Genomic DNA, 23,149 nt, shown 5'->3' on the forward strand with positions numbered 1-23,149 from the left:
GTTGCGGGCGACCGTATAAAAGAGCTTTTGTGTCGGGGCTACAACCTCACGCATAATACATCAACCATGCGGTGCTGAAGTGATGAGCTCTAAAGCCCCAATCTTTCTACTGCGACTGGAAACATCGGCTGGCACTGAGGCGCCTGGTCCAGCTCGGGGACAAGGTTCTCTGTGCATGGGCGGAAATCGGCTAGTGGGCTGGCGTGGGCACGAAGCGTGTACCGCTAATACGGACAGTTATTTCAGTTAGCAGCTGGTAGGTGGCACCATCCAGCCCCAGTACACCACCGGCTTCGGGCATGGCGTAAATACCCTATGTTTCATCAAAATGCTACATTCGAAAGGCAGATGCACTGAGAGATAGAATTAGTGAGAATTGATATAAAGGCCTTTGATTTTGAGCATTACTGTGATATGTAGCTTATTGCAAAGCCAAATATGTAAAGCCCTGGAGGTTTTCGATCGGTGGGTGCGATGCATGAAATCGATGAGCCCCACTGATCTTCAGGATTAAATTGTCGGGCCTTAATAACTTCCGTCCACCGACATCATCAACACATTTCAAAGGAAATAGATACTTATCCAAGTCTAGCTCCTCGGGTTGGTAAGGCCAATCCCTGCTGATACAGGTACAAGTTTCGGCTAGATGGAGCTTATTCTGCATGTTCCCCACACGCTGAGCATTGCTGCAGTTCTTCAGGGCCCATCCTCTATTCCGAATAATACTCCGAATTTATAGCGGTGGGGACGCGTCACTCACACCAGGGATCGTCGCCAAAATGTGGCCTCGCATCATGATTCTTAATCTGCCAAGGCATTGTACACGTCTCCACAGCATTGTCCTTGATTTCCGACATCATATCATCGCCGTGGCCCTACCCGAACACTAAGGTTATATAAACCCACTCTCCCTCGCGCCTAATTCCGATTTTTGCCAGTTCAGTCCCTTTTGCCAGTTCAGTCCCTTTTGTCACCGAGAAGATGAAGATCGCTGGGGACCTCGCCCGAGGGGCTAGCATCTTGGCTCTGCTATCCGTGGCAGATGCAGCTCTGTGGGAAAAGCCCATCACGCTCCCTCAGGGAAAGATCCAAGGTGTTGCAGCTTTCAATAGCAGCAGTGCCCCATCTACCATCCCCAACTGGAAGAATATCTCTACTTGGAAGGGTGTTCCTTATGCCGCCAGCCCAGCTGGAGACAATCGCTGGAGGCCGCCCCAGCCTGCCCCAGCCTGGAATGGAACCTTAAAAACCACGTCCTTCGGCCTTACCTGCCCCAGTACGGAAACTGGTGACGATATCGGCGAAGACTGTTTAACCGTCAATATCTGGAGCCCGGCCACCTCAGCTGATGCCAAGCTGCCTGTGATGTTCTGGTCGAACGCCGGTGGTGAGGGATCCTCTACATCAACTTATGATGGTGGAGGTATGGCTGGCAAGGATATTGTCTTCGTTAGCTACAACTACCGTGTTGGAGCCCTTGGTTGGCTCACTTTGTCCGAACTGGAGAAGGAAACGGGCGCGACAGGAAACTATGGCCTGTTGGATTCAATTGCAGCTCTGAAATGGGTCCATGAAAACATTGCCGCCTTTGGTGGTGACCCTGATGCCATCACGGCCGCTGGGCAGTCATTCGGTGCCGGAGTGAGCTACCATATTCTTAACAGCCATCTCACCAAGGGCTTGATCAAGGGAGTTATCGCAGAGAGTGGAATTAAGGACCCATACGACCCGAACGTGTACGGATATGGCAGCGACTACCACAATATGAGCACTTTGCTCGAGTTCAGCAACACGTTCGTTGACTCGTTGAATGTCACAAGCCTAGCCGAGCTGAGAGCAATGGATCTCACGACTATGTTCACTGCAACTGGGGCAAGTGACTTGAGCGGTTTCGACCCTGCACTGAACTACCATTCCATTCCAAACAAGTACATCGTCAGCTTGGAGGAGGGAGCGCCAAACAACGTCCCAATTCTGGTTGGCAACGCCGCAGCCGAGGATGGAATCGACCTGTCCACCACGTACAACGTGTCGGCGTACGAGGAGGGAATTAGGTCTTTGTATGGAAAGTATGCTGACGAGCTGCTGGCTCTCAACCCGGCGAACACTACTGCCGAGGCCACGGATGCGTACAATGCCATCTTGCGTGCCGGATTCTGCACCTCCACCTGGTCCTACGCTAAACGATGGAGCAACACCTCCGACAAGGACATTTACTACTACTTGTGGAATTACTCTCCCTCGAGCGGCAGCGGCCCCACTCATGCCTCGGAGGTTCCGTTCGCCCTGAATAACTTTTATGCTCAATCGTCGACCTACAACCAGACTGATTATGAGGTTGCCGAGAAGATGTCGTCCTACTGGGCCAACTTTGTCAAGACTCAAAACCCCAACAAGGGAGGCTCGGCTACTGAATCACTGCCTCATTGGGCTGCTAATGTTCCATCGGAAAACAACCAGTTCGAGTTGGGCTACAAGTGGAAGAAGATTCCCATCACCCCCATCGCTAAGGAGAAGAACGTTTTCCTGGAATACTGGCAGTGGGCGACTCCTAACCCGTTCTGATCATGTATCTATCTCGGTAGCCTTTGATGACACAATATGAGACCTCTGTGGATCACCGACATTATGTGGCTTTATTGTAATCGCTTCTTATCGCACGAACATGATTGATCTTGATCAACATTTGATTGGACATAAATATTTTAATACCCCATCGAATCAGACCTTTTACTCATGAGATTGAATGTGACAATCTAATTATACATTGAGTTCTAACTCTAATTTCGTTTGGAAAGGCTGAACAATTACGCGTCCCACTCGGCCAGATCTCGGAATGTCCGCCAAATCTAATCTTGATTTAATCAGATTAACATCACTACGTTGAACCACAGAGTACTACGGAGTACTTTCCTCCACTTTTCACATGGTTCTTGCCAAGAATTGAATTTATCCGATCCGATTCCGCTGCAATGACTTTCCACTTTCGCAGGGCTAGCCCAATTGGACCCCCCTGCATGCACATGCGACTATTGAAGATCCACTAGCGCCTTTATAACTCCGTCATCGCCCCCATGTCTGCAGAAAAGACTCAAGACCGCAGCTGAACCCCCAAATCTCACTTTCTGACTTAAAAACTCGATTCTCACCTCACTTGTGCTTTAATACCTTCATATAATCTTTGCATCCTCCAATCTCTACTCAAACAACGCGACAACATGAAGTTCCTGTGTTTGCACGGTGCGAGCACCAACACTGAGGTACGTGCACATGCGACAAGAGTACGCGTTGAAACTGACCCAATTTTCAGATCCTCGAGATCCAAACAGGTGGCTTGAGACAAAAGCTTTCAGAAAAGGGACATACCTTCAAATTCATGAACGGCAAATTCGTGGCGCCAGTTGAGGGGGGTACGAAACAATCTCCAAAAATTTCCCCGCTCACCCCGCTCGAGATTCCTAAACAGAATACCAAAAATCACACATAACGCGACGAAACAGAACAATTGACTAAAATATTCACAGAGCTTGAAGGCGTAGTTGACGGCCCTTTCTTTAACCACTATGATCGCGACACAACCCCCGGCTCAACAGTAGCCCAGGCTATCGAGCACACCCAAAACATAATCGCCAAGGAAGGACCCTTCGACGCGGTCCTAGGCTTCTCGCAAGGCGCCGCTTTGGCCGCTGCAATGATTATCCAGCACGCAAAGGCGAACCCCGGTGCCCCGCCCCTCTTCCGTGCGGCTGTCTTCTTGTGCGGAGGTGCGCCTTGGGAGCAATCTGGTTTGATGCAGTTCAAGTCTGCGCCGGATTTCCACCCGATTAATATTCCAACGGCAAACGTGGTGGGCAAGCTGGACCCGCTCTATGAGAGTGGAATGGAGCTTTATAAGCTTTGTGAGCCGTCTAAGGCTGGATTTTATGATCATGGGATGAAGCATATGGTTCCGTTTGATGCTGTGAACACTGATGCTATGATTCGCGTTATTGAGGAGGCTGTTGCGAAGGCTGTGGGGTATTAGGGATATGCACGGGGTGTGTTGAGTTGAAGTCCCGGCTGGGTTTATTTTATATTTTAGCATGCCGCAGGTTTGCTGGGACAGATATCATTTCTATGGAATATGCATTTCTATGAGCAGACCATAACCGAAAATAAACATAATTTCAGCAAAAAGACATCTAGTGAGATTTTTCTGATTGCTGAGGGGATCGGGATTGGGATTGGGATTTGGTCCAGGCTACTGCGGCGAGGAGCACTGCAAGCCCAAGAACCAGCGTGAGCCCCCAATTCGCATTCCCGGTAGTAGGGCGTTCATCAATTCATAAGCCGGCGGACTCCTCAGTGGGGAGGACCTTCTCCAAGAACTTTTCGAGGTCGTTAATCTCATCGGGATCCGCCGAGTGTCCAAGACCACTATAGCCAGTTAGTATGTCGCACACAAGTAGCAAACAAATGAACATACGCATAAGAGTGGAACGCAACATCCTGCACACCCAATTCCTTGACCATATCATAAGACTTCTCGCCGAACTCAAACTTCACAACGCCATCGTCCTTGCCGTGCGCCAAGAAGAACGGAGTCTCCTTGTTCGGGAACCCCTCGGGAATATAGTTCTTGATGCGGTCGCTAAGCAGCAGGTAACAAGACAGTCCAAAGACACCGCCCAGCTTCTCCTTGCCTGTAATACCGCTGAAGATGGACATAGCACCACCCTGCGAGAATCCGCCCAGCACGATGCGGGAGGGCTTGATGCCCTTGTCCATCTCTTCCTTGATAAGGGTGTTGAAGTATTCGCGCGAACGGAGGATACCGGGTTCATCTTGAGTGCGGACTGATTCTTGAATATCGAGCTATGCGGGAAAGCAACATGTCAGCGTACGTTTCCAGGAAAGGATCGGGAGTCTCACATCACCGCCCAGCTTGACGAGATCATACCATCCCGGCATAGCCATACCAAAGTTCTAAATTTCATCAGCACTGTCTGTGTCCGGACCAAGTGTCGTTTCATACCACTGTGATGGGAATGTTGGGAGCATTAGGGAAAATGAAAGCCACCTCGTCGAACTTGTTGCGGCGACGCCAGTTCTGAGCAAGGGCCATCCTGGTTCGAGACGAATGTCAATATTCGAGTCCGGGTTTCGGTTTAGGAATTCGAGACATACCATCCTTGACCACTGTTGAGAGATTAGGTTAGCTGGAGAGGTACTGTTGGCGGGGTGGGGACGTACGAGTCGCCCAGGCCGTGGGCCATGATCACCGTCGCAGTGTGCTTCTTCAGCGCAGGAACAACATAGGGGGCGCGGGCTGCCATTTTGTGGGTGATATCGAGGTGAGATATCTACAGTAAAGGGTGTGAATGGGAGGGAGAAATGAGCGCTAGGCGCTTGTTGACTCCACTATTCTGCCACCGAGGCTATTAGGTTGGTACACCGCCTGCGGAATCTATTAGATCGAAGGATTGGATGGATGCGCGACACCCATGTTCGCTGTATTGGCATATCGAAAATCACTTGGGGCCATTAGAAACTAATGAGATGATGACTATGCTGACATCTTGACATCTATCGAAAGATTTTTATAGGACTTCGATGGAAGGCTAGCACCCTCCCGGATGAGGCCAGAAAAAGGCTCTCCTCATGATTCGATGTAGTGACGGCGTATCTTGAGATCTAATAGTGAAAGATTGACAGAACATTCGCCTCAATCCCATGAATGGCTTAGAAGCAGTGGGAGATTGTAATTACAAATTGACCATTTGAATCACCATAATCTTAACTTTGATTTCGTGACTCTTGATTTCATAACTCGGTCCACACCCCGTTTTCAACACTTTTCTCATAAAGATCCCTTCATTGGCATCTCTGTGACCTGATAACCCTATCGTGCGAGAGCGCCTAATTGCACAAGTAAAACAGCACTAAACATACCCCAGATAGCCGTCTGTGTCAGAACAGCAGCCCCCCTCGAGATTGAAGTGCGCGTCTGACTAGAGATCGAATCCGGGTAAGGTCCGTGACCCCGACTAGTAGACCCATTGGGAGGTGCTTGGAATCATCGTCTGTGATAGTCATAACCCGAACTCCAGTATCATTCAAGCAAGTGGCAAGCGGGCTGTATATCACATTGGACGTAAATTGAACATCTGCACACTACAATATTTTGTCAGTATCTCCATCTCATACCAACAGATACAGGCCGCCTTACAGCGTAAGGAGATGCATTTAGCCGTCACTTGTCACAATATGGGGGGTAGCATTCGTTCCATCGAGGAACGCGATAGAGGAAGTCTTCTCGTGAACCTTGACGTGTGGTAGACACAGCGCACCCTCACCAATAAGTTGGAAGCCCTAAGCGCCTTCTGGCAAATTTTGCTGGAGAAAAAGCTTAGAAAGGGTTTGCGAAGAAAGGCTGCTCACAATCGTCGAGTGACAGCTGAAGAGTGACAGCTGAAGACACTGCCATTATCGTTTCGGTAAATGATCGTACCAAGCGCAATTTGACACCGAGAGGAGAGTTCAATGATTTCTGACTGTGGGACGGTAGAATAGTCTGCCATCTCGCATGAGGGCAATCAGTCTCCTGCCTTAATTTGACCAGGTTTTGGCTTTTCGGGGAGGCGGATATTCGAGCTATCAACTTTATCCCCCGCCACTCAGTCCGTTGTGATATTCCCACGCTGTCGATGTATATAACGATGCATGCAATGTTCCGACCGTTATCCCCTCTGCATCTTAGGGCCTGTGGGCTAAAAAAAAGCATCCGTTGTCCTATTTTCGGATAGGATCGCTGGTCCATCTATATAAGTGCCCTTCTCCAGCGCAAGCGCTTACAGTATTTCCTCCCCTCACGAAGCGCTTCGCAACTGCTTTCGCCTGGGTATCTCGCTTCCGATTTCAATCATACCATTAACGCAGCTGTGAAGCTAATTTCATGTCTAGAACCGTGTTTGATATTCTTAGTAGCAAATACGCGCCCTCTCAGTCCTGCCCCCTCCGGGTCCATTGAACACTCGCCTCCGTTCTGCGGAAAGAGCTACATGTGAAGCTGGCAACTCATTAAAAGATACTTTTATGCCTGACTGGCCCGTAGTGGCTTGGGCGCTGACGAACGACATACGTCTTGAAACAAAGAACTGTCTCAAGATGAAGTAGCTATCCGTTTCAGGAGAGCAGCCATTGGGTCTCAGCGCCTTATTCGAACGTGGCGCAAGCTGAAACGGCTCTCCTGGATCCCGTATCTCTCACGCATCGCTCAAATCGACTAACTACTATATATCCTAATGATCATCATTATCCCGGACCTCATTGTAAGTTTCAAAATCTAGACTGTGTAACGTTCTAGTCATCTCCCGGTGAACCCCCCCGAAGCTGCTCCAGAATTCTCTCATTTTCGGTCGGCGGGTCATCAACTTCTTCGCCATCGGAATCGAAAACCGCACAGCCCCCCGCAAAGGGGAACTCTCGAGCTAGGACAATATCAAATTCCCTGACCATCCTATCCAAGTCACCACTCATCTGGCATCGCCGACCTGTGGCTCCCACATACCCCTGCTTGACTTCAGCAGACAAGCCCTTCCCGATATAAATCGAGATATGGGTTCCTCTAGGCTTATCGAACAGTAGACTGACAACCCAATGAAACAGCGCTTCCATTTGGAGACCGTTAGATTGTTTTGCAGCTTTTGAGTGGCTCCAATTTGAGCCGAATCTTCCAGCCTGTCCGCTGAACCTTCCAACCGTGTATAGAGGCGGTTGGTGCGTCAGCATGCGGCGCCAGCTTGCTTCAGGGCGCATATACTGGTCTTGCTTGGTTGGAGATCGTAACAAATCTAAATCCACTAGTTTGATGTCTTCCCACTCGTGCCCCCAAGGCCTCCGAAAGCCGGCATTTTGGCCATTTTTCAAATTGACCAGTTGCTTTAGGAATGGAAATTTCTTGGCAAGCAATGGATTGCGACATCGGGGCTCGTCATTGCCTTCGTGGCTACTCGGTGAGAAGTAAAGGTCTTGTTGGAGGGTCTTTGACTCGCGGATCAAGTCCGCCCACCTATGGCAGACTCGCTGAGACGTAAGCAGGGTGGCCATGTCCATTTGACGTAGGATTGACAACATGATTTCGGGTATTTCCAGCGCCCTCTGCTGATGGGAACCATTCGCGTGCATGTCTTTTTGAGATGGATTTCAGTAATAGTATGAATGATGGAATGGTTTGGTTCAAGAGCTTTGTATGATGAATTGAATATCCGTGGGGATTGTCGTTGATTCTGAGTCATATTCTTGCTTTATGGGGGGTATCTTGGCATTTCGTGGGGGCCATTGCGAAGCAAGGTCAGCCGAGCAACCTAAAGATATATATACTTCCTAACATATCTATCTAACGTATTTTCACTTTAGTCTATGCTAACCAGTTGTTAGTGGGTAGCTCAGTCATCTAGGGTCTGCTGGCAGTTCATTGGAAACGTTTCCTGGTCCTGATTTTGAGATTCTCACATCCTGTGCATTCTGTTGAACCTGGTAAAGTAGTCTATATCTGTGTGGAACATAGCCAGATGACTCTTCAATACTTATAGCCGTTCAATTTACCGTCCTATGGCACCTTAAGCCCATGTTTCAAAGTCAGATCTATCGTTTCTAGCCAATCCCCGTATTTTCACCGCGTAAGGCGTCGAGAGTCAATATGCAACTTCCATGACTTCGTATGGAAAATATCGCCTTGCTCCTTGTGATGCCATTTGTTTCAGACAGCGTTTCATGAATTTTTTCTGTCTGAAGTCGCAGCAGTCGAGCACCGGACTCGTGAGGTGCAGGTCGAGAAGGAATAATCGATGACCTAACAAACTGAAAAGGCACACTGCAAGAAGTTAGTTCAATTTCCTAAAAGGACTAGATACAAAATGGAGCTGATTACTCGACTGCTGACGCAACCCAGGGAATCGCAACCTGACCAATCTCCAATCCGAGTCGGACCGCATGCCTAGCGAGCTATCCAAATTGAACTATATCATGCTACTTAATAAATATCCAAGTACATACGACCATAGGGCGTGGAGAACAGGGCTTGCCGTCCGCTCAGCCGTACTTGAGCCATATTATATCCGCATGGTTAATTATCTTCAAAGCCCTTTCACAGTAAAGCGGCGATGAAATAATGCTAGGTGAGTGTAGGTGATGTAGGTGAGAACTTTACAGACTAGGTGATAGAGGTGAGAAAGGGGTGATCGCCCCCCACCTAGACCTTGGAACCGCCCGCGAGCCGCCCTCTAAGGGCCGCCCACGGACCTGCACTTTTGCGGGCGGAGGATGCGCTATTCATGCCCGCGGCCGGCTCGAGGGCCGACGAACATGATAAACAGATAAAGACTAACCAAATAGGAAGTAAGAGTAGCACTGAAGTGGCGATGAAAAAGGCTTGAAAGTCTTCCTATTCGGCCGAAAGACCGTGTCTTTAAATACCCAGTTCTCAGGCTCAAGAAACAGTGCAAAATCATGACTATTGCGCTTGATAATGGTCACGATGATGACGATCAATTAAGGCCCACATTACGGAGTCTCGAAAGAGAGGTTATGTGTTAGCAGCCAATAGAATGTTGGATGAAGATGAGGCATACATTGATGCGGAGGAAGAGACCACTATGCGACCTGTGGAATCTTGCCTATGTTCTCATGCGATGTGATGTCCGCTTGTGCCCGCTCAAGTCCGATTGGTGATGAGAGGACCAGAAGGATAAGAAACATCACGGACTCAGGGCCCCACATCTTGAACGACTTATTGACCATGTTGATAGTGGTGGTAGCCTAGATGGTCATGATGGCGTTCCTGGTGATATCTGTCGAGACATGATTCTGGAAAGTCAGATAGGAAGGAAATCCAAAAAGGCTGGTACTTTGACATCTGGATTGACATGTTGAATCAATACAAGCATTTATATTCTATTTAGTACAATATAGTTTATCCAATTTAATTGCATTTATTTTATTAGCCTCCGATCAGATTCAATATCTTGCCAGCATGAACAGCGCATGCTTTAGAAATTACTTCATCCCTTCCTATATCTTGACCTGTAGAGCATCTTGTGATTCCAAGACTTCGGGAAACAGCCGCGAGAGAACACTGCGAATGGCTGGAGTCGCGTGCCACCGAGGCTTAAAAAGCTTATTTTCGGGAAGTATGCTGAATCAATCACCTCGGAGAATCGCCTAGATCTGAATATTGGTCCTCGAGGGTCCAGAATCTGGCTTTTTATTCAGCGAGAAACCCAAATTGAAACTGCTCGTCGCTTGCTGCACGACAGTAATGAGTGGGCCACTGATAAGATAAACCGTCCATCTCGGACAAACCGTTGAAGAGATCCTCGACGATGCTGGATAGACTTGACAGCTGTCCTTCTTACCCAAAGTGTGGTTGGCCCCATACTTAACTACTGAAAATAGGGCGTAGCAATACAAATTTGTGTTTCAAATGACTAGTGTTACTTTCAATTCGAAGTTCCTTCTTCCCGACCGATGCAGCACGTTGTTCGACTTAAAGAACAAATGACTTAAGACAGATCATTCTAGATCAAATTAAAGAATGCAACGATCATAACACTCAGAATCTGACCTTCGCACAAATTGTATTATCCGGGTCAAACAGACAATTGTGACGACCCCTGCAACTGCCAGCTGATAGAGGGGCTTTTCAAAAACGATATATCACCACGAGCCAACCATTCTCGACAGTAGCCTTCCCTCGCTACGGTTGCTCACCGAATAGACACATCAATCGATAGATTAACCAGTCATTCTAAGCATACAATTTAAACAAAGACGGCCTTTCAGTATCGAAGGATGTGAAGCTGCAGTGCCCTTTCCGTTCCTCAGCTCTGCCAAGTTGGTTCATCATCCATTCTGGCGATGTCATCGTCTCGCCCCATCTCACCAGCCCTAGGGCGGCATTCGAGTCATCCCTCGGTGGATGACAAGCAGCACTGATTACGGCGCTACATGAACCCGCCAAAGGCATCTCAGACTTGAACCGGCGCAGTGAAAGGCCAAGCAAAATTGCCAACATAAGACTCCCAACAAGGAGAGATAAAAAAATAGGCAACGGTGAATACGCAACACAGCTTGTGAGAGCATTGGCGAACTTGCCACTTGAAGTGTAGACAGTCATCCGGAAATAGAATAGACTCTGTGATACGAGCCAGTGAAGCACCATGTAGATAACCAGAATGGGAATGCTGTACGCATACGGAAGACTTAACCAGTATGTTGAGCGTTGCTTGCTGCCGTTTCCTTTGACTGGCCAGGTAACTCGAAGTGGTTTTCGAGTAGCTCCATAAGAGCTGTACTCGGCTGCTAACGTCATGCTCGTCAAGATGTTGTTGTAGCAGTAGTAACTCATAGTGACAATTAGTTGCGGCATGTTCGCCACTACTACACATGCCACAACTGAAAATCGCGCCGTCTGCTCCAGAACATTGTATGTGTTACTACCAATTCCGCTCTGCCAGTAATAGGCAAGGTCCAATGTAACACCACTCTCCACCGTGAAGTAAGAACCGGCCGCGATAGCCGACAAGCATCTTAATGAAATAAGTCAGCGTAGACAAAAGGCAGCGGCTTGAATTTCGAAACATACCCAATTAATGCCATACTCCATCGCTTCAAGCTCGGTGCTTGTAACCAGAATTTACATCGTGAGAGTGATTTGTAGATCACTGGTTGGTTTCGACCACCTTCCCAGGTTCCCATTCTTGCTCCTTTTTGTTCGGAGGTTTCCCAGTCTCCACCTTGAACCTCGGTTCTGGAAATCCAACAAAGACCCTTTGTTGTAGGATCTGGCTCTTCAATAAAAGACGCCACCGCATCACCAATAGTAAGAAGAGGCACCGATCGTGACCGGCTACTTCGCGCCGATAGAAACATAGCTATCACTTTCACTAATGAGGCGAGAACAATAGCGATGCAAATCGGCGGGCTATAAAGCAACTCACAATGCTCCTCTGCTTTGATTGCAAGACAACCGCTTAGCTGGTAGTTTGTGCTGTTATTGAAGACAGCAGAATTGTTGAAGAAGACAGCAAGGTTGTCGACGCATTTTGTGTCTATACCATAAGTGATTTCGTACTGCATTGCAAATGGTCTCCCAATCACATCTTTATCAAGCTTGGCGTGACCAAAGTATGTATCATCAGCTCCGTACGCCATCGAGCATGCAGTCCAGAGTATTGCTGCATCTCCCCCATCGCTCACGGATAATACTTCCGTGAGCGCAACAATCAATCTATAATCTACTTGATTGACAACATTAGGTATTTGAAGGCATTGACGAGTCGTGAGTCGCTCATAATTTCCTTCTGCGATGAGATCAACGGTTTCATTCCAGGAAATACCAGGAGAATCTCCGACGGGCTGAAAGTCATAGCATTGCTCCAGAGCTGGAGTGGTGAGACCCTGTATATTTTGCGAATTTAGATCGTGAGGTCCAATAACAACTTTGTAGTCATTGATAGATGAAGACTGGAACACCATTGAGTTATATCTAATAAGCGAGTCAGTAGGCCCTATCTATTCAGAGTGGAACATTACACACATACAGTAGGTGGAATGGTGTCGCTGTAATCAACAAACAGAGCCAAAGAACCAACCGGCACCGCCCTGCTGCAATAAGATTCCTCATACTTGCATTCCCAATATCAAGCCACCGGCGTTGTGCATGGGCCTTATTAATCTCCTCTCGAGTTGGAGCGACAAGTGCCTGCATGCAGTTATTGCTAGCAGCGAGAATGCAAGTACTCAGCACGTTGATGATGATGTGGAGTGCAAGGTCCCATCGTTTACACAAAGTGCAATTGCCCCTGTAGAACACTGCTGAGGTCGGAAATTTGCTATTATCATACTTGCGGGATAAGCCAGCGGCCGTCGTGATCAAGGCCAAATTGAGCAGCATAATCAATGCAGAAGCCTTTGCGCAGAGATATACGCCATCAATCCATCGGTGATCGACAATCTGACTTTTGTTATCCTCATTATCGTGTGATGTTTCTCGGTCGATTCTCTGACTTTTTAACAATGAGGCATGTTCCTCAAGTTGAGATGAGCTGACCAGCGACGACCGTGTTGTTTCGGCAATTGACGGTTCCGAAAAACAGGATTGTTTGTCATGAAGCTCGCTTAGCCTGATCTCGGTCGGTCGGTCTTTGGGAACTCTATAATTAGGTGAATCCCGGCCAAATGGTTGAATTTGTTCCCACATCGTTTTTAGACGTGCTTTTGACATTTCCGGGTCAACAGTAGAGGGTCAACCTAAGACTTGCATTTTCCTTTGGAATCAACTTAAGATATTTCCCCTCTTTTGAGGCACTAAGCGGCTGGCAATGATGCAGGCAAAAGGCCAAAGTTCTAGCGCAATGTTCATTGGCGTGTCAATTTGGCCCCCAATGCGTTTGGCTCCATAGCTTGGTGCCATCCTTTAATCAGTTAGGCTGATAGAGCCTGCGGCTGAGAAATAACTTGTCTTTCAAATTCCGGGGTGTAGCCACGGGGAATTCTAAGGCTGCCCAATGCCAGAAACTATAATCAAGGTAATTCTGGTGATCTACTAGAATTACATCAAGAAAAGATGATGGGAACTTTTCCAGGTCTAATTTGGAGATTAGCGCGATCTGAGTGGGGGCTATGTGCAGATGCCAAGAGGCTGGCTGTTTTAGACGGGGGATCGTGGCCCACTAATGTTCTACTGGCTAGGAGGGTCAATGCGGCAGTCGCGCGAGGGAGGGTAATCTCACACCCGCTCTCTCACCTTACTTCTCACCCTGTTTACCACGCACTCAGCCTTCTCACCCCTGGTCGCGCAACGCTAAAGTGGCTCTCACCCCGGCGGCACCTACCGAACTATTGGCAGCATTGAAGCCCTAGTGTATTCGCATAGTCAATCCTTTCTAGAGCCCTATTACACTAGAGCGGCGACGGGTCCACGCTAGATGAGTGTGGGTGATATGGGTGAAAACGGGGTGAGAATTCTCACCCTAGGGGTGATCGGCCCCGCCTGCTGGCCTTGCCTTGGGGCATTTTGGAGAAATAGAGAAACACCCTAGGGCCCTTCAATCGGTCAGCCATGAATTTTTAACCGCTTGAAATATGCCACTAAAGAAGAATTTCTAGGATGAGCTCGAAGAGTATATTATATATGCTAAGTCACATAGATTTACCTATAAGTATTAAAAATAGAGAGTCCGAAGCTAACGTTATCTCCTATAACCTACTTACTCTCGCCGCTATAAGTTATAGATACGATTCTATAAAACGAGTTTAGACTATATAAGTTTATAACATATATATCTACGAGCTATTAGCGATCTAATGATAATTAGCTAGAAACTTTTACGTGGTTAGCTATTACGCGGTGCTAACTAGTCATAATAAGTATCGCTCGTACTTATTATACATATACGTGAAGGCTCGTCCTTACGTCTTATATGTATCAAGAAAATCGATTATTATATGGCAGACGTAATTCGAAGGCTCTCAGCCAAAGATTGCATTTAAATATTTCAGAAAACAAATATAAAAAGGCCGACTGAAAAAATGGCCCCTAACAAATTCATTCAGGAACCAGGACTAGTAAACCAATAATCAACCAATAATTTTTTCTGATAATGACGGAAAATCCGAAACAATGGATCCGTGAGAGCTAAACAACCCATAACATGATCGAAAATCTCCGTACTTTGCTGACTCTGACAGGTGGAGAGTTGAAGTGCGTATTCTCGCTGCTCAGCTATGCATGTACTATGGTCGTTCAACCAACGTGCAGCCTCCACGCGGTCATTTGAAGTGGCGAATAAGGCTAGAGAACTTGATAGATCCTCGCTTAAGGGTGGTCCGAAGCCTCTGTTTTCAAACCAGGAGAACATCTCCGAGGGGCTTTGATGCTTCAAAATCAACTCGTGCCATATTGAAAGGTCGTTTAAAAACTAGGTAATGTGTTTAATAAGATAAGCCTAGTCAATAATTGACTGCAAAGGGTTTGCAATAAACATAAATATATGACTAATGTATCTAACAAGCGAGCGAGCCACCCCCAAATATATGATAACAGCGATAGATTACAACTTGATGTTTTAAAAACCACAAATTGGGTTCACAAAGAGCTCCCTACACATTCAGCGCGATCTTACGAGAAAAAGGACTTTTAACTTATTTTTGATAAGTATTTGCAGTCCACATTGCTTCACGAGTCTAAAATGATATAAAGTCTACTAGACTGCACCGAAGCTTATTGAACAGGACAAACTGGCTTTCAGGAAGTATAGAACAGCCTTCGTACAGTTGTATTCTAGGCTAATAGGGTCACTGGCCTCGCCCGCTTATATCGCGAAGTATAAAATCACTATCTCAACATTCTATTCTGTCATAATAGAGCGTTCGATAGAGAGAACGCAGCTGCTCCAGAAAGAGAAACGTCGCAGTAGTATGAGGAACAAGACGTAGAAAACTTGGTACCCAGCCACGGAAAATCCACCAAATGCCATCTGCCAGGACATTGCGGTGAATCAGGACAGGGATGGTGACGACTTGCAAATTTCTCATCATCTGGGTTTTGATGACGTCGATCGGGTTTGATATGCAGGTCGTCACCGTGCCAGCCAGAATTGACGCTGTGAGATGAGTCACGGTCATCTCCTCATGCAGACTGCTGTATGAAACCAGGGCCTTCTTGAACAGATCATAAGAAGCCAACTGCCCCCCAGTGACAATGGCGGACCGAATTGTATTTGCCCCAACGCCGCGATATAGCGCTTGAATACCGTCTTCTTGGGCAATCCTTCTCCAAGCATCAAAAACATGATTGTAGTTGCGACGCTGTTCGGGTGGTAGGACCGTGTCGGTTTGCATGCGGATGTTCGCCACCTCAGCTGGGCATCCCACTATTGCCCCGAACCCACCGCCTAAACTCGCAAATAGCAGGAGACGACTGGCATCTAAATCCGATTCACCTCTTCCAAAAGACCATTTCAGAGAATCATAAACGGCAAATCGTGACGTTCCATACAAGGCTATGCAGTGAAAGGAGGAAAGTGTCAGTAGAGTCCATTTGGAGATGAACTTCCGCGTTTTTGTCATCGTGGTGGAGGCATACCCTGTCTCGCGAATCCGGCTGTTACCTGCTCAAACCACGAACGACATAAGCCAGGAAAAAGTAATAGACTCCTAAGTCGAACATATGGATTATCCAATGCTTAGCTGTGAAAGGTTTCATCACTTACACCACGGTACCATCCTTGGAGACCTTCAGTCTTTATCAAATATACCATAGATGCAAATGATCCCCTTGTGGTTTGTACTGATTGCATTCGTGCCTTTTTATAAATGTTATCTCACTGATGATCAGCAAACTTACTCACTGTTAGATTTCTCAATGTATGACTAAAGATTCACCTTCACTATCAAGACTATCGTGTTAGCACTCTGAGATCAAGATCATTATCGCAACTATAACTGAACACGAAAATCAGCAGGAATAGTCGTACCTAGATCCATAGGGTGCGAGATAACGACAGCGAAACAAGAAGCAGCTCCACCTAACCACCAAGGGTATTGAATGGCGTCACTTCTCGGTTCGTCTGCCATCTTTGAAGTATCGCAGATCTTGTACGAGGTCATTGTGTTCCGCTTCAAGCTTGAAGAATTATCTTCCGGGGTGATGCAAAATCGCAAACTCAGTGTCTCGCTGGACAAGACTTGTCCATTTAAGCCGTTAATCATTTAAATTTACGTTGCTATCGAACTCATGTGACTATGGTTTCGTACATTCACTCAAATAGCTAAAAATAACGTGGACTCGGCCTAGCGTAGAGAAGTCACGGGAATTTTCGGCATTAGCCTATAAAGCTTGGCTAGATTTAGGTTGATGTGGGACAACGCGGTGGGTCTTCGGCATTTTATCGCCGATTGTAAACCGAATAACCGAAAACAGCCTCTGAATTATCATTAGAATGGAGGATCATAAAAATAAATCAATCGTAAACGGAATTGCATATGTGGTAGTATGTATACTACCTATCTGACTTTTTCTTATCCTTTTTCTCCCAATCGCGGCTATCATTCAAATATCTTAAAACCATGCAGACGTTCATTACATGCACTAGCAGAGCCCGGATTGGGCTCTCCGTGAAGTCCCGTTCTCTAACCACCGTTCGATCACATTGTATCCGGAATTTGAGTATTTCGACGGCACGTCAAAGCCCAAGTGGCCTACCCAGCACCGCTGGAGCCCTTCATGGGATCAAAGTCCTGGATCTGACTCGAGCTCTTGCTGTATGTATATGTGGTACCTTTCTATACCCAACCAACTCAATATCAGGTCTAACGAAGTCGATGGCAATATATTATTAGGGGCCTTTCTGCACACAAATTCTAGCAGATTATGGAGCCGACGTCATCAAAGTGGAACAGCCTAGGACTGGTGTGAGTATCATACCGATAAGTCTACAGTTATTCAGTTGCAAAAAGCGCCATTTTAACTGGAAGCTTAGGACGATTCTCGGCACTGGAAAGGCCCTGCCGAGGAAGAGAAGTGGAAAACATCAGAACCCATGTCTTTTTACTTCGCTAGTACCAACCGTAATAAGCGATCTATCACAATTGATCTGAAGAAGGAAAAGGGACGAGAAATTATCCTTGACTTGGCGAAGGAATGCGACGTCATGTAAGTCAGAATAAGGCATCCGTCACAAATAACATATTGGCTGAGTCGTTAAACTCACCTCAGGGTTAACAATTTTATTCCGGGAAAAGTGGAGCAGCTTGGAATTGGATATGATGTAATTTCGAAAGTCAATCCCAGAATCATATATGGCAGCATATCAGGTCCGTCTAATAATCTTTTGACAACACAGAATGTTTCACTAATTGGTTACCTGGTCTTTCAACTCACATTCAGGCTACGGAGCGAGTGGTCCCTATGCCAAACGTGCCGGGTATGATCTTATTGCCGCAGCGGAAGCTGGGTTGTTGCATATCACGGGTGAGCCTGACGGACCGCCCACCAAGCCAGGAATATCCATAGTGGACCTCTGTACAGGTCTGTATATGCATGGTGCACTTCTAGCCGCTCTCGAGGCACGGAACCGAACTGGAAAAGGTCAAAAGATAGATGGTTCATTGTTCGAGACTCAGATCGGATTGCTTGCCAATGTCGCTGCAACCTTTCTGAACACGGGACAAGAAGCCCGACGATGGGGAACGGGACATCCGACTATTGCTCCCTATTCTTCTTTTCCAACTCAGGACTCTTACATTGTTCTGGGAGCCGTCAATGACCGTCAATTCAAGGCGCTGGCAGGACATCTAGATCTACCGGAAATTGTGGATGACCCTCGATTTATGGACAACACTAGTCGGGTTCAACACCGCACGGAGCTTAAACAGATTCTTGACAAAGAGTTCCAGCGAAAGACAACATCGGAGTGGATTGATACGTTCACAGGCTCTGGAATGCCATATGCGCCCATTAACAATATTCAGAAAGCATTAGCTCACCCGCAGATTGAGAATCGTGAACTTATTGAGACGATCCCCTCTGACAAGACAGTGAACGGAAATATCAGGGTAACCGGTAGGTCTTTTGTAGTCTTGGACACCATTGGACCAAAACGGTTATTAGAACTGACACATATAATCTCTATCAGGAATTCCAGTGAAATTCAGCGACACGAAGGCCTCTGTTCGCCATGGCCCACCTTTATTAGGAGAGCATACCCGCGAGATCCTCCAGCAAATCAACCGTTCACCGGAAATGATCAATATTCTTCAGGGAGAGGGAGTTGTGTAAATGGGAAATATGTTAATAGATTCCTTCACTCTGCATATTCTGATATGAAATAAACAAATGACAAGCTAAATATTCACTATCAAAAAGACCGATGGAATCAAACACGACATTAATACCCGTTGTCGATGTATCTTGGACGCCTTCTGCCTAATAAAATAATATTCTGAGAACTTAGTGCATTGGAAATAGTCAAAGAGGATAAGTCGGTTTCTTGGGTGGGGGTGCAGGGTGGTTGTTTTATTTCAACTCGCCTCTATTTCGTGAAAATAAGCGAACATTTTTGAATTCTGCATATCACTTCCGACGTTTGTAAATCATCAATCCAAATTTTATGTTGCGATTTCGCTTTTCCATCCCCAGCCGCCTAATGTCCCACGCGGTAATCTGCTCATGCCTGCGGCCTTGCATATCTCAATGACGGCCTTTCGAACGGCTTGAACTTCTTCGTTGGTAGCTCCATGATTCAGTGCACCCTTAAGATGCCCCTTTAGTTGTGGGTTGACCTGGACAGACTATTAGAATCGACTAGGCATATCTTTTTTGACAATGTTTCTGACTAGGACTTACGTCTTGAGGAATGATAGCCGCAATTAACGCATAGCTTGTCTCAACTGGTGATAGGATATCCGTATTGCTGACAATATGACCATAAAACAACCTAGCGACCGCATCAAGGTCCTCTGTTCCCGACAATCTCATCTGTTCCATAACCCGATGTGCGATTTTTCCATAGGTCTTGTCAAAATATTCCCTCCCTCTCTTTATAATCTCCATAGGTTCAGTTTCAACAAGGTCTACCTGACGCGATGTGGGTGTTGACCCCGGGCGGGTATCCAGTAATGATGTCGGTGTTTCGGTCTTCAGATGAAGTAACGCATTGATTGTCTGGGAATAAAAGCTTGTCAGTATTGTTAAAACACCATTGAAGCACCTATATGGCTTTGGGAGACGACCTTTGGTAGACCTCCAACGGCGGCAGTTTTGACGAGTGCCTCTCGCATCCTCCTCGCAATGAATACATGCCCTCTATGATCCGTGGGATCAGGGCCGATGGCGGACTTGAAAACTCGAGGTATCTCTTCCGGCATGTTCAACACGGTCAATGTGGAGGCCGCTATGATATACCATGAATTAGCTGGAAGTCCAGGGAGAGTTGATACCGAAGACAGCAGTTTCGGAGTCATAACTCTGGCAGACAACGCCATAGTTCTCTTTAACTTTGTGACACCGGATTTTGTGAATGACAAATTTTTGAAAAAGAGGACAAAAATGTGGAAGCACGCGGTCTTTTTTCAGGGCGGACGCAATTCAACGGCCACGAAAGTGGATTCTCAGTTTTGGATCGATCAGTCCGTAAGTCCCCAAACAAGTCTCAGAAAGTGACTTAATATCGATGCTTCCTCCAGTGCTAGAGTTTTATATCCCATATCCAGAAAAGAATTGCAAGATTGAAATGCTGGCAGTGCCCGGTACTTTTCGGTAGTCCGTCGGCTTCCTTCGGGTGGGGCTGCCGTAGGTCCCCGTTATGCCGTTAGATGCGATGATATAATTTGGACAAAAAAGTGTCTTTACCCCGGATTTTCATCTATCGGATACAACATACTTTCAGTATACATTTGAGAATCCCAAACGTCTTCATCACTTCCACTATATCTACCAGCACGATGCCGGCTGCAAGCTCCTCAAGTGGTCAGCTCAAGTTATATAATATAATTATTGTATTAGCAATGTCTTTTGGATCGCTGAGTTTCGGGTATAGCAACAATATCATCGCTAGCACACTTGGTATGGATCTTTTCCGAAGCGTTATAACTGAACTCACATTGACAGAAAGTGCCTTCTTAGCACAGCCTTCGTTCAATGAATACTTTCAGCTAAACACGCGAACCAATGCGTCTCAACTCAAGGGAGTAATGACTGTACATTTACCCTCTTACAACGTGCTGTTAAAGATTACTTCATCCAAGAATGGGCTTTCTAATGAAACTGGTCTTTAAAGGGAGGATATTACGCCTCGGCTTTCATTGGAGTTTTCTTCGTGGGAATCTTGGCAGACCGATGGGGTAGAAAGAGGGCCATCGCTGTGGTGAGCATTCAGACCAAGTATCGTGGATGAGGGCTTCTCACTTTCTTTCTTAGGGTGCCATTTTGACTCTCATTTCGGGTGCCCTTCTCAGCGCGTCAGTCAATGTGGCAATGTTCATTGCCTTCAGATTTCTCAGTGGAGCAGGGTGAGTTTTAACACCTCCAATTAGAGTATCTACAGGTCTGGATATCAATTCTGACAACACAAGATCATCCATTCTTCTCGCTGGTGTTCCGCTCTGGATGAATGAAGTTGTTTCTGCGAAAGACCGAGGTCCACTTGTTGATATTCATGGAGCAATGTTTCAGGTTGGCTTCGCAATGTCCTCGTGGGTGGGTTACGGATTCTACTCCATAACCTCAAGGACCATTGATGCATGGAGAGCACCTCAAGGTATGTCAAGTAACACGAAGATACTATTAATAGTTCCTTCCATCTCCTATGTGAAGATTGCAAATGTGATTGAAACATGTAAGCTGTCAAGGAAGCAAACCCGATGCTAACTTGATTACAGCCTTTCAGTGTTTAGCGCCCCTAATAACGTTAGCCATTCTGCCATTTCTACCCGAAAGTCCTCGTTGGCTTCTACTGAAAGATCGGGTCGAAGAGGCTCGCCAAATCCTGTCACGATCTCACTCGATCGAAGAGTGCAATATTGAGCTGGCGCAGATTCACACCCAAATGCAGATCGATCGATCGTTGAATAGCAGCTATGTGCACATTTTTCGGAAATCAAGCTACCGAAAACGTGCTTTTCTAGCAATTTGTACTTGCGTAATGGCTCAATGCTCTGGAGTTCTTGTGGTTAACAGTAAGCGCCTCTGACAAGGCTGTGTTCAGTAGTATGTAAGCAAACAATACTGATTTACTGACAGATTACGGGCCAACCATCTACGCTAGCCTCGGATACGATAATGACAAGCAGTTGCTGCTTTCCGCGGTTTGGTCAACTTTTGGTGTTTTTTGCAGCTTCGCCGGCCTGACCTTTGTGGATCGACTTACTCGACCACGACTGCTATCCTTCGGTCTGGTAGGGTGCATGAGTTGCCTTATAATTCTCTCTGCACTTGTTGCAAGTGTTAATCCGGAGGCCAGTTCAAGTATCCTGAGAGCCGCGGTAGCTTTTATTTTCATTTATGCATTCTTCTGGTCAGGAGTACTATCGGGAACGCAGTTCGTTTACTGTGGCGAATTATTCCCATCAGCCTTGAGAGCCAAAGGATTGTCGCTTGGGGTCGCCGGCATAAATCTCACAAATGTTCTCTTCTTGACCGTTGCGCCCGTTGCATTTAGGTTTGTCCAATATTCGTGTCCGTTGCCTGCTGTAGGTGCACTAATCTGGAAAATATAGTCACATTGGTTGGAAGTTCTACCTCGTCTTCATTATCACAAGCGGACTGTCTGCCGTTGCTATACTTTTCCTGTGGCCCGACACACATGGTCTACGTCTTGAGGAGATAGATGCCTTATTCGGGGTAAGCTTAGTCCTTGCACGATAGTATGTAAAGCCGTACTGATTGTTTCTTTTTTGGGTTATAGGATAACGTTGGAGGGCTTGACGAATCGACGGTCGATGGAAATCTAAATGTCAAGGGGGCTGTTAGTTCAAAGCTAGAGGACAGCTCTGAGCACCTGGAATTTGCTCAGGTTTGAAAAGATCAACAAAGAAGTGAAACAAGCAGCAATTTTCTTCATTGATAGGCCTCATCAACTTCACTTTGAATTTGTGTTCTATAAGTTATCCTGGTCTAGTATTCAATTTTTCTACGTTTTATGGTTCAATGCCCTCCCCCCAACCCCTTGGCAACCTTTACTTGCCCATAGTTTATGAGTCACCTAGCTTGTATGTTGAAAAAACCCTAAATTGGGTATTAGGTTATTATAGAATGATTGTGGCTTTGCTCTTCTATAAATTGGCCTCTCGATTTTGCAACCACTTGTGACACTCATTTCTTTTGTGCTTTCATATTGAAGACCTTGTAAGCCTGTTGTCTGCGTACATATACTCAGCATGAATTCCGTCGTTTATGTCAAAATAACATGAGGTCTGTCTTGCTTGACTACATACATATCCTCATAGATACCGTGAAACTTTAGAAGTTCCCCAGGCCTTTCATGACAGACAGCTAGAAGGAAGTGGTAACCTGGAAAATCTTGGCAGAAATAAAGACATAGCGATCCATGCATGAGTGGCATAAGTATTCAAAAGAATATTCAAATTGTCAAAAACATTCGTCTGGAGC

The 23,149-nt window shown here is 46.5% G+C and overlaps 9 protein-coding genes across 9 annotated transcripts; 4 read left to right on the plus strand and 5 right to left on the minus strand.

Annotated features, from left to right (window-relative positions):
* Window positions 1-981: 981 nt before the first annotated feature.
* Window positions 982-2,565, plus strand: N7503_000417 (carboxylesterase/lipase family protein; the record flags this gene model as incomplete). The annotated part of the gene is made up of 1 exon (XM_057059978.1): window positions 982-2,565. One exon carries the CDS (start codon window positions 982-984, stop codon window positions 2,563-2,565), a length of 1,584 nt encoding a protein of 527 aa, XP_056926901.1.
* A 653-nt stretch (window positions 2,566-3,218) lies between these two features.
* On the plus strand, window positions 3,219-4,024 carry N7503_000418 (putative DUF341 family oxidoreductase; the record flags this gene model as incomplete). The annotated part of the gene is made up of 3 exons (XM_057059979.1): window positions 3,219-3,260; window positions 3,311-3,410; window positions 3,525-4,024. 3 exons carry the CDS (start codon window positions 3,219-3,221, stop codon window positions 4,022-4,024), a joined length of 642 nt encoding a protein of 213 aa, XP_056926902.1.
* Window positions 4,025-4,322: 298 nt separating this feature from the next.
* Window positions 4,323-5,315, minus strand: N7503_000419 (palmitoyl-(protein) hydrolase; the record flags this gene model as incomplete). Its single annotated transcript, XM_057059980.1, has 6 exons — window positions 4,323-4,416; window positions 4,466-4,854; window positions 4,912-4,965; window positions 5,015-5,105; window positions 5,167-5,178; window positions 5,233-5,315. 6 exons carry the CDS (start codon window positions 5,313-5,315, stop codon window positions 4,323-4,325), a joined length of 723 nt encoding a protein of 240 aa, XP_056926903.1.
* A 2,026-nt stretch (window positions 5,316-7,341) lies between these two features.
* On the minus strand, window positions 7,342-8,166 carry N7503_000420 (F-box protein; the record flags this gene model as incomplete). Its single annotated transcript, XM_057059981.1, has 1 exon — window positions 7,342-8,166. One exon carries the CDS (start codon window positions 8,164-8,166, stop codon window positions 7,342-7,344), a length of 825 nt encoding a protein of 274 aa, XP_056926904.1.
* Window positions 8,167-10,786: 2,620 nt separating this feature from the next.
* N7503_000421 (uncharacterized protein) lies at window positions 10,787-13,264 on the minus strand (the record flags this gene model as incomplete). Its single annotated transcript, XM_057059982.1, has 3 exons — window positions 10,787-11,567; window positions 11,624-12,526; window positions 12,582-13,264. 3 exons carry the CDS (start codon window positions 13,262-13,264, stop codon window positions 10,787-10,789), a joined length of 2,367 nt encoding a protein of 788 aa, XP_056926905.1.
* Window positions 13,265-15,381: 2,117 nt separating this feature from the next.
* N7503_000422 (Mitochondrial dicarboxylate transporter) lies at window positions 15,382-16,650 on the minus strand (the record flags this gene model as incomplete). Its single annotated transcript, XM_057059983.1, has 2 exons — window positions 15,382-16,043; window positions 16,518-16,650. 2 exons carry the CDS (start codon window positions 16,648-16,650, stop codon window positions 15,382-15,384), a joined length of 795 nt encoding a protein of 264 aa, XP_056926906.1.
* A 459-nt stretch (window positions 16,651-17,109) lies between these two features.
* On the plus strand, window positions 17,110-18,820 carry N7503_000423 (CaiB/BaiF CoA transferase family protein; the record flags this gene model as incomplete). Its single annotated transcript, XM_057059984.1, has 6 exons — window positions 17,110-17,304; window positions 17,383-17,454; window positions 17,523-17,695; window positions 17,759-17,856; window positions 17,930-18,604; window positions 18,678-18,820. The coding sequence occupies 6 exons, from the start codon at window positions 17,110-17,112 to the stop codon at window positions 18,818-18,820; spliced, it is 1,356 nt and encodes a 451-aa protein (XP_056926907.1).
* Window positions 18,821-19,149: 329 nt separating this feature from the next.
* Window positions 19,150-19,908, minus strand: N7503_000424 (uncharacterized protein; the record flags this gene model as incomplete). The annotated part of the gene is made up of 3 exons (XM_057059985.1): window positions 19,150-19,323; window positions 19,388-19,705; window positions 19,774-19,908. 3 exons carry the CDS (start codon window positions 19,906-19,908, stop codon window positions 19,150-19,152), a joined length of 627 nt encoding a protein of 208 aa, XP_056926908.1.
* On the plus strand, window positions 19,871-22,559 carry N7503_000425 (uncharacterized protein; the record flags this gene model as incomplete). The annotated part of the gene is made up of 12 exons (XM_057059986.1): window positions 19,871-20,173; window positions 20,430-20,509; window positions 20,580-20,605; window positions 20,651-20,730; window positions 20,820-20,906; window positions 20,960-21,051; window positions 21,115-21,299; window positions 21,421-21,717; window positions 21,782-21,936; window positions 22,081-22,199; window positions 22,258-22,381; window positions 22,446-22,559. 12 exons carry the CDS (start codon window positions 19,871-19,873, stop codon window positions 22,557-22,559), a joined length of 1,662 nt encoding a protein of 553 aa, XP_056926909.1.
* Window positions 22,560-23,149: the final 590 nt, after the last annotated feature.

This window comes from Penicillium pulvis (genome assembly GCF_028828015.1).
Source record: "Penicillium pulvis strain IBT 33274 chromosome Unknown contig_10_segment0_segment0, whole genome shotgun sequence".
Classification (NCBI taxonomy): domain Eukaryota; kingdom Fungi; phylum Ascomycota; class Eurotiomycetes; order Eurotiales; family Aspergillaceae; genus Penicillium; species Penicillium pulvis.